Source organism: Centroberyx gerrardi, chromosome 7, assembly GCF_048128805.1.
Source record: "Centroberyx gerrardi isolate f3 chromosome 7, fCenGer3.hap1.cur.20231027, whole genome shotgun sequence".
Classification (NCBI taxonomy): domain Eukaryota; kingdom Metazoa; phylum Chordata; class Actinopteri; order Beryciformes; family Berycidae; genus Centroberyx; species Centroberyx gerrardi.
Window position 1 is genome coordinate 27,158,334 of NC_136003.1, and position 13,496 is coordinate 27,171,829.

General features: G+C 40.0%; 1 protein-coding gene across 2 annotated transcripts in view; it reads left to right on the forward strand.

Moving 5' to 3' along the window:
- LOC139918286 (uncharacterized) overlaps positions 1 to 10,627 on the forward strand; it is a 46,227-nt gene extending 35,600 nt beyond the window's left edge. The window contains exons 2-5 of one of the 2 annotated variants that reach the window (XM_078284651.1): positions 3,517 to 3,671; positions 5,190 to 5,783; positions 6,137 to 6,256; positions 9,635 to 10,627. In XM_078284651.1, the coding sequence (XP_078140777.1) occupies positions 3,610 to 3,671; positions 5,190 to 5,783; positions 6,137 to 6,256; positions 9,635 to 10,604 (1,746 nt within the window). In that variant the 5' untranslated portion in view covers positions 3,517 to 3,609 and the 3' untranslated portion in view covers positions 10,605 to 10,627. Of the gene's footprint in view, positions 1 to 3,434; positions 3,672 to 5,189; positions 5,784 to 6,136; positions 6,257 to 9,634 lie in introns of those variants that run through there. The other variant, XM_071907607.2, reaches the window with a different exon arrangement.
- The last annotated feature ends 2,869 nt before the right edge of the window (positions 10,628 to 13,496 follow it).

Consider the following 13,496-nt stretch of genomic DNA (forward strand, 5'->3'; position numbering starts at 1 on the left):
TATATTGGTGGTTTTCATGATGGTCAAGTGCCAAATAACCCCCATGTTAAAACTAAGTGGAATATTGCTTGAAGTTCTTATATGCATGGCTCATTTTTGGGTATAATGTAGACAATCCATGCCAGAGTGAGTGGGGAGCCTCAGGTCACACAAGGCAAGCTGAATCAGATTGTGCTTGCTTCAGAGGCAGTGGAAGACATGACCGTCCCATTCACAGGGCTTTTTCAATCCAATCCTGTTAGCTTAGCAATGTGTCACTACCAGAAGTGTGGTACGAGCATGCAGGGAAATGGTGTGAGAGAAAGGCCAATATTTCATCTTTGCAAAGGTGAAGTCCCTGCATCTAATATCATTTGCCACCCAAATTTCCAAACTTTCTTATGTCCACTAAATTTCTGGGGACAAAGTGGAGAAATGACTGATGACTGACAAGATATTATTATTTGGTCAGTGTGATAAATTATTAGATGTAAGACACCAAACTATTTTGCACAGACGCACACAGAGGGAACACTGATCCTGAAAGCTCCCCTGATGTGAAATATTTTTAGATATTACATCCAAATGTGTTTGCGGGGATTTTTTGCTTGTTCTTTGGTTTCCATTTTAGTGATAAAAACTGCAAAATCAGTTTTGGACTCAGGTTAAATTATGGCCACTGCCACAAATTTGGCTTTTGAAGCCTGGCCTTGCCTCACAAGGCAGAGCTCCCCTTCTGTGAGGCCTAGTGAGGAGGGAATTCATCAATCATCATTATAATAATCATACTCCTTTCAAAGCTTGAGATTTATGAGTGACTGGTTGGCATTTGGTGTCCAGTCAGCTCCATTCAGAGAGAGTGAGATAACTGAAGGGGATCAAGAGACTTTTGAAGTGGAAGGTATAATCTGAGCAAAACAGAGTTGTTGGCTAAATCATCCTCCTAGAACGGTTAGGATGAGCTGAGTTAGGGGCAAAATAGCAGAAACACTGTAAAATAACAATAGATGAATATCAAGTAGCTAATAATGAGAAGGACCACCCTTTGCCTCCAGAAGGGCTTCAACACTGCTTGTAATATCGCCTTCCAGGTGCTGAACTGTGTGCGGTGGATATTGGAGCTTTCTTCGAGACGGAAAGCCTCCAGTTCTTTGAGGGATGAAGGAGGTGGAAATCTATTTCCCATGAAGGTTCAGTGATGTTTAGATCTGCTGATCAGGGCCGTGGAAGGAGTTTGGCTTCATCCTGCTGTTCATGAAACCACTCTTGAATTTGTTTAGCAGTGTGTTTGGGGGCGCTATCCTGTTGGAATATGGGAACATTGTGTGGGAGCAGTGTTTGCACCCTAGGGTGCACCTGGTCCTGTAAAATGACTCCCAGTAGATGGCGCCATACCATTACAGATCCACCACCATGTTTGGCAACAGACATTACATTATGGATTGATACCTTTGGCTTTCTCCAAACTTAAACCTGTCCAGATGTAGGAAAAAGACAAAAAGACGACTGATGAGACGATGTTACTTTCTCCGCTGCTCAGAGGTTTTCTTCTCTTTACACTGCAGATTATCTGTCTTGGAAGCAAGTAGTTTCTGAATGGCGGCCCTGCCATAAATACCAACTTGTTAAGGTCAATGTACAGTTTCTGTTGAGACTGTGTCACAGAAGTGTTGATTCAAGGTGTGTGGTGTTTAGCACCAAAGTGTCTGTCTTTCCCTGCTGGTGAATTGTGACCGCTGTTCCTCTTTGCTGATGCAGTTTGCCTCTGTTTGGCATGTCATGGTTTTCCAGACTGCTCCCCTCACCACATTAAATTAATTAGCAGTTTTTCTAACCAATAAAACTCAGAAACTCAGGCGCTCACTATTTGGCCTCCTTTCTCTGTTAGTTGGCTCATGTTGCTTTGAAAACTTAAAAAAAAAAAAAAAAAAAAAGTTGTGATTGTTAGAGCTCTTTCAAAGCGGAGACAGTGTTGGGTGGTAACATGGTAATGTGTCAAATATCATTACTTGTCACAAGTAGTGTAATGAATTACTATTTCAGTTTCAGTAGTAACCATACAGTCACTAATCCAAAAATAAGTTGTTACTTTTGTTATCGCCCCTATCACTCCCCTCTAAATATCAGATTATCGTCACAATCCTGTAAAGTGTCCTCTCTGTTGACATGGATATAATTCATTACTTTTTTGGGTCATTCGCCCATCACTGAATATGAAATATGTTCAGCCTCTGTTGTTCATACCTACAGTGCAATTTTTGTCACTAGTTGCATGTTATTTCAGGGCTACTGAACCGTTTTGAACCATCACATTATATAACTGAGACAATGAAATGTTCAACCCCAAACAGGATGAAATGTAAACTTTACAGCCAAATTGTAAAAATTACTTTTTTTAAATGAACACAAAGAAATATACAAAACAAGATAGTTAACATTGTTGCAACAATATACACACCAAAGGGTATAATACTATGCATACGTTACAAAATGGTACAAAGTGACAAAGTAAAATTAATAAATGAATAAAAACAATTACAATTTCATGAATTAGGAGCACTAGATAGAAAATGAATGAAGCAAAGACTGGGACATGGACTTATTCATTTTAGGGCCTCACTAAAATTTCATAAATTTTAAATGTATTATTTAAAATGTATACTGGATTCATTTACAATTAACATAAAAAAAAGTCCTATTTCCATTCCATTTACAAGCATGCGCTATTTACAATAAGGTCAGAGTTATCAGAGTTAGACATATACCAGGTGTAGCTACATGCAGTGAGGCACATCATAAAAGTAAAAAGGTGGTAATAAACTCATTAATTTGCACGATTGTGTGTTGACTCTGCACCACACGTCACGCTATTCCCTGCTTTCCTGGTTCATGCTGCCTTGAAGCGCTCCTCGTAAACCTCTACTTACAAAGTCGTAGTTGATACAACTTGTCTGCGCATTGAAGTGCTTTTGGTGGGAAATAATAACAAAATAGATGCTGTAACAAAAGCAACTTTTTGAGTGGCTGTTGTTGCATTTTAGAAATCAAACGACAAAGTTGTTTTGTGCTGCAGCGACAGTGAAGAGGAGGAAATGCGCACCAGGCATAGGCTAACTGATCAATTAATGGATTCATTAAAAACAAAAATGCGTGGTAAATAAAACATAAAACAAACACTGAAATCTGAACCATGCAGTAATACAAATTATTTACAGAGAATGCCAAACAATAAAATCACTTTTATCATCAGTTGTTGGCACAGCCTCGACTCCCTAAACGTCACATTTCCGCAACTCTGCGTATCATAGAAAAGGAAGAGAAATTACCTACTTTACTTTCCCTACATATTTATCACTGTTTGGGGACGTTCATGTGCGCTCAACTTGAATGACTGCTGAGCTTTGAACGGGTTGTAAACAGTCAGGTGTTCAATGTTGGAGAAAGGAAAACGAAACTCAACATACCTTAGCTTTCCCCCGCCGAAGTTTTTCCTTAGGAGATTGTCTCACTTACCAAGTTACTTCAGAGTATGTTCAGTTCACTGTTCACGGACGAGGACGTGATTTGTAGCCTGTAAAGCTTAAGATTTCTAAACTCGACTTATTTTATTTTATCCACGCAGCTAATAAGATGAAGCCACAAGGAGACGACGACAGGAAACCAAGTGGAGGCGGACAGGTGTCTGTGGTCAGGTAAGCTATGTTTTTAATTTTTAGACCACTGCTGAGCCAGGATTAAGAAAATATGAGCAAATAAAGAGTTATAGTATTTATTATGTGTAGCCTATTTGTTAGGTCTACAGATTGTTGTCATCTTAAATGTGTCAGTATCTCATTCAACTGATTGTTTTATTTACTCAGTGTAGCATTTTAAAAATGACTGAAATCCACTCATTTTTACCTAAGGCTACACAGTTAAACTTGGGTGCAATAGTCTCTCTCTTAATAATGATAATAATAAATCTAATCAAACAAAAAATTAGATTAGAATAATGGTAATAATTTAGTTTAGTTTAGTTTATTAGGATCCCCATTAGCTACAGCATTGCAGCAGCTATTCTTCCTGGGGTCCACAAAACAGACTTTACATAGTGACAATGCAAACATTACACTTACATCATTACGCATAACATTACAAAATAAACAGGACAAAGACTAGAACACACACACACACACACACACACACACACACACACACACACACACACACACACACAGACAAGACAAGCTCCTGACAATTCAATAATCAGAATATATGAAATAGTCGCACACATTTCAAATCATAATACGGTCCATTTCACACTAGTATTCAATACAATAATCAAAATACATGAAATTAGTTTCACTAAAATCCGTTTCACTCCAGTTTCCCGGTCCACAAACTCAGACCCTCCGCGGCCACAAGACACATCAACACAATCAAACTCATATTTGTATTTTATTCAAAACTTAGCCAACTAGTTTCTACATCTTTTCAACGTCTCTAGTCAAAAGATGCTGTTTTACTAAAATGTTAAATCGAATTTTACTGTTTTCTTGTGTGATATGTCTAGGGAGTAAATTCCATTCATGCATAGCTCGGTACATGACCGTTCGTTTGATTGCGTTTCTCCTTGCTTTCGGGAATGTAACATTTCAGTAATAACAGTGTTTCCCACAGAATTCGAAACAATTTGGTGGTAGGTGAGTTGCTGCGTGCGCGGGGGTATGCTGATATATAACTGCTTTTATTACTCTCTCTCTCTCTCTCTCTCTCTCTCTCTCTCTCTCTCTCTCTCTCTCTCTCTCTCTCTCTCTATGAGGCCGGAAAAAATATGTGGCCCAACTCCAAGCACTTTAGTCCAGAAAAAAAAAACTTTTGCAAGATTTTCTTCACACACTAGCAAACAATATTTGTCTGTTAAGAACTTAAAGTACTGAAAAATGTGTGACATGATAGTAACAACCAATCAATATGTTGAAAAAGACATGCTTTGGGTGCTTTTGGGATTGAGAGTCCATTTTGGAGAGTCCATTGGCCCTATAGGACTGGATTGTTGAGCCGGACAAGCAAGACTTAAGTAGATCTATAGTGAATCAGCTGATGAGATTTTGGTCAGAATTAATCGGTAAGATGGAAAAAGATGAGAAATAGGGTCCAGGTCAAAAATGAGTCACGTTTTAGAGCTTTGTTTTCAAAAGTAAATTTATCAATGTTGTTTTGTGTTGCAGAGAGGAACTGCAGGAGGCTTTGTGCCGGTACGCCTCAGATACCCTCAGCCACATTGACACAGTGAGAGAATTCAGTGACAGGCTCCCTAAATGGATTCGAGAGAGGGAGACAGAGGTGAACATGATGATGGACATCAAAGACAGGGATGACAGAATCGACCTGAGCTTCGACCATGTTAGGAAGTCTGAGAAAAGAACTGAGGCCCTGCTAGAATACATGAAGAGCAAGCTGAGCCTGACTGCAGACAGCAGGCGTGAAGAGCTGGAGAAGGAGCTGGCTGTTGTGTTGAAGAATACTCTGGGTGGCTTGGAGAAGCTTGACTACTTCCTGGATGCTGTGGAGAGGCTGGCGGTCACCTCGCTGCATGTGTTCATGGAGAAGAACCGGGTCCTACAGCTGCCCCGAAGGATCAGCCATGACAGTGTTCAGGCTGTCCTCACTGCTGCAAGGCTGGTCTGCCCGCTGCTCCTCGAGTTTAAGAGAGATGCAAGTGTCTTCTTCCTTCCCAGCCTCCACAATGTGCAAGTGCTGGCATTTCAGTTGGACAAATACATACGCATCACCCAGAATATCTGTGAGAGGATAGAGAAAAGGTAAGTTGACAGTTAAGTTCAAGAGATTTATTGCCATTTGCACAGGTAGGCTACAGAACAGTACAGGTACATTGGAATTCTTGTGCCTAACTCACTGAGTCAGCTTTTAAAAACAGGCAAAGAAAGGCAATTAAAAAAGCAGCATAAAAAATAAATAATAGATACACCCTATATAAAAATACACATTATGAATAAATACACACTATATAAAAAATACACACTATGAATTATTGCACAATAAATTATTGCACTATGAATTGAGTTCATGCATTGTTTTCCCTGAAATAATATACAAATTGTACGAAAGAAACTACACAATATCTAGAAATTAACTGTAATCTTTCCATTCACAGCTCTATCAGTGACTTCTGGCAGAAGATGACTAATGAAACGGTGGTTCACCTTGCTGTGGATTTGTCTGAAGACGACATACAAAGTATGCTTTGTCATATGAATCAGCTTGTTGAAATCAGGTAAGCATTACTCATGTATGATCTGGTTGGGCCCAGATCTTGTTTCAACACAGTTATCAGTTATTGTCACCAGCTCTTGTGATGCAAATCTGGTCAGCATGATCCTTTGGGACATTTTGTTTATACTTCACCATATCTTCAAACATAATTACAAAAAAGCTTAATTTTAATGTTTAAATAGTTTCCATTAAAGAAATATAAAATTGACCTGTACAAAATTATGGACACCCAAGAGCCAAAGTTTCCTTTAGTTGCCATCAAGTAATCCAAACAAAACAAGATTATCGTTTGTCAAAGTGTTGACAATCGAGGTGATGAGAGGTTCTGAAATGCGTCGGGGTCAGAATTTCCCCCCACAAATGAATAATAATAACTTTATTTATATAGCACCTTTAAAAACAGAGTTTACAAAGTGCTTTGACAGACAAAATAAAAGCAGAATACTCAAAATATGAATTTAAAAAGCAATAAAACAATAATAAACAGGAGGATTTATTTATTTATTTATATTTTTCATTTATAGGAGGACAGAGGTGGAAAAGAGCAACATTTAAGTAAATAGTGGTATAATCGTAAGGTGAAGCCAAAATAAACAGTGAGGTTAAAATTAAATAAAAGTAAGATAAAATTAAGATAAAAAGATAAAAGACGTAAACAGACAATAGAAAGACAATAAAAAGACAACAGAAAGACAATAAAAAGACAATAGAAAGACAATAAAAAGACAATAGAAAGATGATGAAAAGATGATAAAAAGACGATAGAAGATAAAAGATAAAAAGACGACATCACATAAAAGCAAGTCTATAAAAATGGGTTTTAAGAAGTGATTTAAAAGAAGTCACTGATTCTGCTAGCCTTATCTCCTCAGGCAGGTCGTTCCAGAGCCGAGCGGCCCTGATGGAAAAGACACGGTCACCTTTAGTTTTAAGCCTAGACTTTGGAACGGCCAGAAGGGCCCGCCTGAGGATCTAAGGCTGCGCACTGGCCCATATGGGGTCAACGTATCTGTTATGTAGGTTGGAGCCAGACCCAAACGTGCTTTAAAAGTGATCAGTAAAATCTTAAAATCAATTCTAAACCGAACAGGGAGCCAATGGAGAGAAGCCAGGATTGGGGTGATGTGATGTCGTCTGTTAAAACCAGTAAGAAGCCTAGCTGCTGCGCTCTGAACTAGTTGGAGGTGAGAGAGTGACTTTTGGTTGATGCCAGAAAGGAGGGAGTTGCAGTAGTCTCGTCATGAGAAGATTAGGGCATGAATTACTTTTTCCAGGTCGCTGTGTGATAGTATTGGTTTGATTCTGGAGATGGTTCTCAGTTGAAGGAAGCAGGACTGGACAACTTTTTTAATCTGTGGTTCGATGTTTAGATCAGAATCAAATAGTACTCCCAAGTTTCTGGCAGCGGGCTTCACATTTGCAGACAGAGACCAAGGCCACTCTCAATAAGACCGATAGCTTTTGGGGGACTGAATAATATGATTTCCGATTTTGAGCTATTGAGCTGAAGAAAATTCTGTGCCATCCAACAGTCGATATCATTGAGGCAATCTACTACAGCAGCTAGGCTGTTTGGGTCACCAGGTCTCAGGGGAAGGTATATCTGTGTGTCATCCGCGTAGCCATGAAAAGAGATTGTGTCTTTGGATAATTTGGCCAAGTGGCAGCATGTAAATTGAGAATAAAATTGGACCTAAAATAGAACCTTGTGGTACACCACAGGTAATGTGAGTTGTAGAGAGTAGTTACCTATGGTGACTGCGAAGGTTCTTTCACAAATGTAGGAATAAAAAGCCAACCAAGTGCAGTTGTTATTATAATATGCAGTGATTTAATTATAAATCCTTCCATGAGATGTCATGTTAATTTGTCCATCTTGATTCAATGCAGCTAAAGAAAATTATATTGTAGGCGTCAAGCTTCTTGCCCAGGAGGAGCTAAGACCTCAGTCTCTTTAAAGATTTTGGAGCCATTTTGTGTTAATCTCTGCCATAAGCTGATTTATCACTGCCATAGCCTCCTAGTGTATCTGACAATGTTTCGTAAGTAGAGATAACATGTACGAAAAACCCAACAATTTGTTTTCAAACAATGTTTTGAAAATGCCATGCTAAGCTTTGGGTTGAAAATTGCTGCATTGTGGCTTAATACAGCATATGAGGAAGAGCTCATCTTCTTCTTCTCAGCTGATGAATTAAAGGAAAGTAATACCAGGAAGGTTGATAGACATAAACATGGTAATACATTCCATAACAGCCTGGACTGTGCACCAGTTTAGCCAGAAACAACATGGGGAAGAAGCAGGAGTCTCCTTGAAGCCACAATAGAACAACTTTGTAGAAAATATAGATATACAGTATATAAAGATATATAATAAAAATAATAATAAACTTTATTTGTATAGCACCTTTCTAAAAACAGAGTTTACAGACAAAAGACAGACAGTAGTGGAAAGCACAGGGCAAAAACACAAAAATAAAAAACAGGATTAAACAATTACATGAAGGCCAGTCTGTAGAAGTGTGTCTTGAGAAGTGATTTGAAAGAAGACACAGACTTTGCTAGCCTAATTTCCTCTGGCAGGCTGTTCCACAGTGTAGGGGCTCTAATGGCAAATGCTGGATCACCTTTAGTTTTCCTTTTTCACCTTTAGTAGTAGCCAGTGGAGGGATGCAAGGATTGGAGTGATGTGATCTCTATGTTTGGCACCTGGCTGTTAAAACTCTGCAGCTGCATTCTGCCAGAGCATTCTCCTGGAGGAGTGAGAGGGACTTTTGACTGAGGCAGGAGTAGAGGGAGTTGCAGTAGTCAAGATGGGAGAAGATGAAGGCATGAATGACCTTCTCTAGATCAGTAGAAGATTAGAATGGTTTGATTTTGGATATGTTTCTCAGTTGAAAGAAACAGGACTGCATTACCCTCTTCACCTGCTCGTCAAAGGTCAGGTTGGAATCAAAATATACCCCTAAATTTCTTGCCACTGGTTTCACATTTGGAGTAGTAGCGGTAGGTGGACCGAAAACTACGATTTCTGCTTTATTGTCACTGAGCTATAAGACATTTTGAGACATCCAGGACTTTATGTCTGCGAGACAGTTGTGGAGGATGTCGCGGCAGTCAGGGTCGCTAGGTTTTAGGGGGGAGGCAAGATCAATAGTCAAGATATATAAATATTCTCTTAATATTTTCATCATGTGTGGCTTTTTGGGGTGTACAATTTCATATCATCACACTGGAAGTCTTTGGCAGTTATTAATCAGCATAAAATAGATAGCTTGCCTAATATTTCAATAATGATACAAGGTTCTGTACATGTCAAAGCACTGGTATTAAATAAAATTAGTTACATTTTTCCTCCAATCTCTTCTCTCTTTGTCAGGATGGACCAGGACTTTAGGCTAGTGTTCTTGTTCCAGAAAGTGTCAAGTTCTGGCTTCATCAGTGAGTTCAGCCAGCGACAACCCAGGATGCTTGAGTTCCTAACCGACCTGGAGGAAAGTGCTGTCCAACTCGACAGGATGAAGAAGGGGGCGAAGATCTCCAGTGTGGCAGGCAGCTCGGTGGGGGTGATTGGAGGTGTGCTTTCCATCGTTGGGCTGGCGTTACTCCCTGTAACAGCTGGGGTGTCTGTAGCATTGATCATGAGTGGGGCTGGGATGGGAATAACCAGCGGAGTCAACAGCGCAGTCACTGCAGGCACAGAGATTGGAGTCAATCGTAAACACCAAAAGAAAGCCAGTGAAGTCTTCCAGAGCTTTATGGAGGATGTACAGAGTCTCCAGGATTGTCTAGAGGAGGTGTCCAGTCAAACAGTCACCAGAATGGAAGTGAGTAATGTGGATGTGGCCCTGGGAGTAGGCAAGGTGCTTTCTAGAGCTACTACCATTGGAAAAGGCATTGATTCCATTGTTGATTGTGCCTCCCCTGTGAAGGCGTTGAAAACTGAAGAGCTGATTACAAGTGCTGGCAAGGTGGCAGTCCAGGAAGGTAAAGCATTACGTAATGTGCCCAAGGTGGCCTCAGACATCCCAGACATAGGACAGGCAGTAGCCAAAGGGCCTCTTGCCCTCTCCAAGTCAGCCAGAGCTGGTTTCATCACGCTCAATGCCCTTTTCATTGGCTTGGACATCTTCTTCATCTGCAAAGACAGCATCAATCTGGCCAAAGGCAGCAAGAGTGAAGTCTCACAGTGCATCAGAGCCAGAGCTGCACTTTGGCGCTCTGAGCTGGACTCATGGCAGAGGATCCATGACTCCCTGTGTGAAGGCTTGCTGACATCAGAGAAGAACCAAACTATCCTGGAGATGTCATTTTATCCAGAGAAGGAGATAAAAAACACAGAGAAATAAAATTTCCATCTGATCCAGTGGAGGAGAAAGTGAAAGAAAAAAAGCTTTGCATTATACAGTAGCACAGTCAGTGATTAGACAATATTTGTGGCAGCAATCACATTGTGCCTTTTTGCTAATTCTAAAATCATATTTAGATCAATCTGATGTCAACACGCATGTGTGACATTTCATTCATGCTTGCATTCATGCTTAGTACATATTTTAGTCAAATGTGGTATTATGTAGTGTCATAAAATTATGTATTTGTATGTAATTATGTATCTATTTTATTAGTGCAATTACATAACTTTACATAGCAATTACATAACTACAAATTTCTATCTGCAATCGATTTTTGACCTGCGATCATAAAGCACAGGAATAGGTAGCACAGGTTTATTTACTGTACACTCACTCATCAAGTCCCCTGATGTATACCTGCAATATGACATATGATGCAAACTTGTCTACATTTAGTTGTCTTAGTATAAAATAATTTGTCAATAGGGACTCTGAACTTCTGTCAAAAAAGTACTCTGTGTACTTTACCTTCTTTTCTGTCCATGAACACCTAGAGGGCTCAAACACATCTGCCCGGCTCCTGTTCGCGGACTTCTCGTCTGCCTTCAACACCCTACAACCCCACATCCTGGCTAAAAAACTTATGAACTGCTTCAACCTGGATCACCAGCTAATTCTGTGGATCATGGACTTCCTCACCCTAAGAACACAGAAGGTGCTGGTTAATAAAAGGCTCTCCGACTGGCTCCCCCCAGGGCTGTGTCCTCTCACCCCTGCTGTTCATCTTGTACACAGATGACTGCAGAAGCCGCCATCCTAATCGCCACCTGGTGAAGTTTGCGGACGATACTGTGCTCCTTTCCCTGCTCTCAGGCCCTGCTCAAGATCACGGGCCGGTCCTCAGTGAGTTTGTGGAATGGTGTGACAGCTCCTGTTTGGAGCTGAATGTCACCAAGACCAAGGAGATGTTCATGGATTTCACCAAGCATGGAGCGGGAAGGACTGCGACCATAATTCATGGGGAACCAGTGGAAGCTGTACACCAGTACAAATACCTGGGCACTGTCATTGATGACAAACTGCACTTTGAAGCCAACACAGAGGCGATCATCAAAAAGTGCCAACAGCGTCAGTATTTCCTGAGGAAGCTAAACTCCTTTGGGGTAAGCAGAAATATCCTCCGGTCTCTGACCTCACTGCATGATCAGCTAACGCTCCGGAAAGCCCACTCCATCCTACAGGACCCCACCCATGTCCTACACAGGGCCTTCGAATAGCTGCCCTCTGGTAGGCGTCTGCGCTGGGACTAAACGGAGGAAGGCAATCTTCATATATGAGGCTGTTCACCTACTAAACTCCAGTCTGCCCCGGGCCCTCTCTTCCTCCCTCGCCTGGGACTAATCCCCACACCTACTGGTCTGCCACAGTCCCAGCACCCCCCCCTGCTGTGTACTGTACTGTCTCTGCCACATGGCCACTGCTTGTCTATCATGTTTGTCTTATATGTCCTGTTTGTTGTGTCCTTTTACTATGCCTGCTTCAGGAATTGCCCCTCAGGGATAAATAAAGTTTTTTGAATTGAATTGAATTGAATTTTCCAAAGTGGATGATACCTTTGTATGTTCCACCACAAACGAACATTTACTTACAAAAAGTCAGAATTCTGACTTTAAACTCAGAACTCAAATACATTTTTCACATGTGGCCCTAATCCTCTTCCGTACCAAATTAAGTACTGCATCTGTTTGGTGAAAAAATGTGTTTGTAGATCAGAGACCATGCAATCAATGCCTGTCTGTGGAAGTTAGAAAGAGCAGTTGGAATCTTTTCAATAGAGTAGTTATATAAAAGAATAAATTTTGACCCACCTAAATGAGAAAAGACATGTTGAGAGATAAAGTTCCAGATTGAGGTAGGATTTCTCAAGGCTTATTTGATCCAATTTATTTTTATTTAATGTGTTAAAATCAAGGAAGTTAAGGCCACAATTTTAATAGCTGTTCACTATAATAGGTTTCTTGATATATTGTGCTTTTTTTTCTCCATAGGAAATTAAAAAGCATCTTTCATTTATTGATTTTTTTTTTATTGTGTAGAGAAATGGCAGCATAGGTTAGTCTTGAGATACCTGCAGCTTTTGAGTTTTTTCCTGGTTTTCTCTATAATAGCAGTGAAATTTAAGGTTTCTCTGGTTTTCTGATCTTTAGTAACAGAAATACCAAAATAAGTGACTGTTTTTCAACAGGAATGTTATTGATAGACGGTATCCTGACTCCTTCACTGCCATAAATTTGCATTTCTTTATATTTTTAAAAAGACCAGAAGCTTTGAAGAAAACGTGTATTACTTCAAGAGCAAGAAGAACCTGAGAAGAGTCCTTGTAGTAGTATAGTATAGTAGTGTAGTATCATCTGCTAACTGGCTGATGATGATTTCTCTTTCAGCAACTGTAATACCTTGTAGACTGCTTGATTTAATGTGACAAGATAAAAGCTGGGTGGTGAGTAGGAAAAGATAAGCAGAGATTGAGCAACCCTGCCGGATGCCACGTTTTAAATCAAATCTTGGGGAATTGCCAGATTTTAATCTGACTGAACTACTACCGTTAGTATGTAAAGTTTGTACAACTTTACAAAAATAGTTTCCTAAACCAAATTTTATATGTTCACAAACGTGTTAAATGTAAGTTTTCAGGCTTTCAGTTTTTCGTGGCCTCATTCAAATGAATGGAAAGTAAAAATCCAAACGCTACAAACTCGACCAACCGATCTTGGTGAGTAGTTTATATTGGTGGTTTTCATGGTGGTCAAGTACCAAATAACCCCCATGTTAAAACTAAGTGGAATATTGTTTGAAGTTCTTATATGCACGGCTCATTTTTTGGTATAA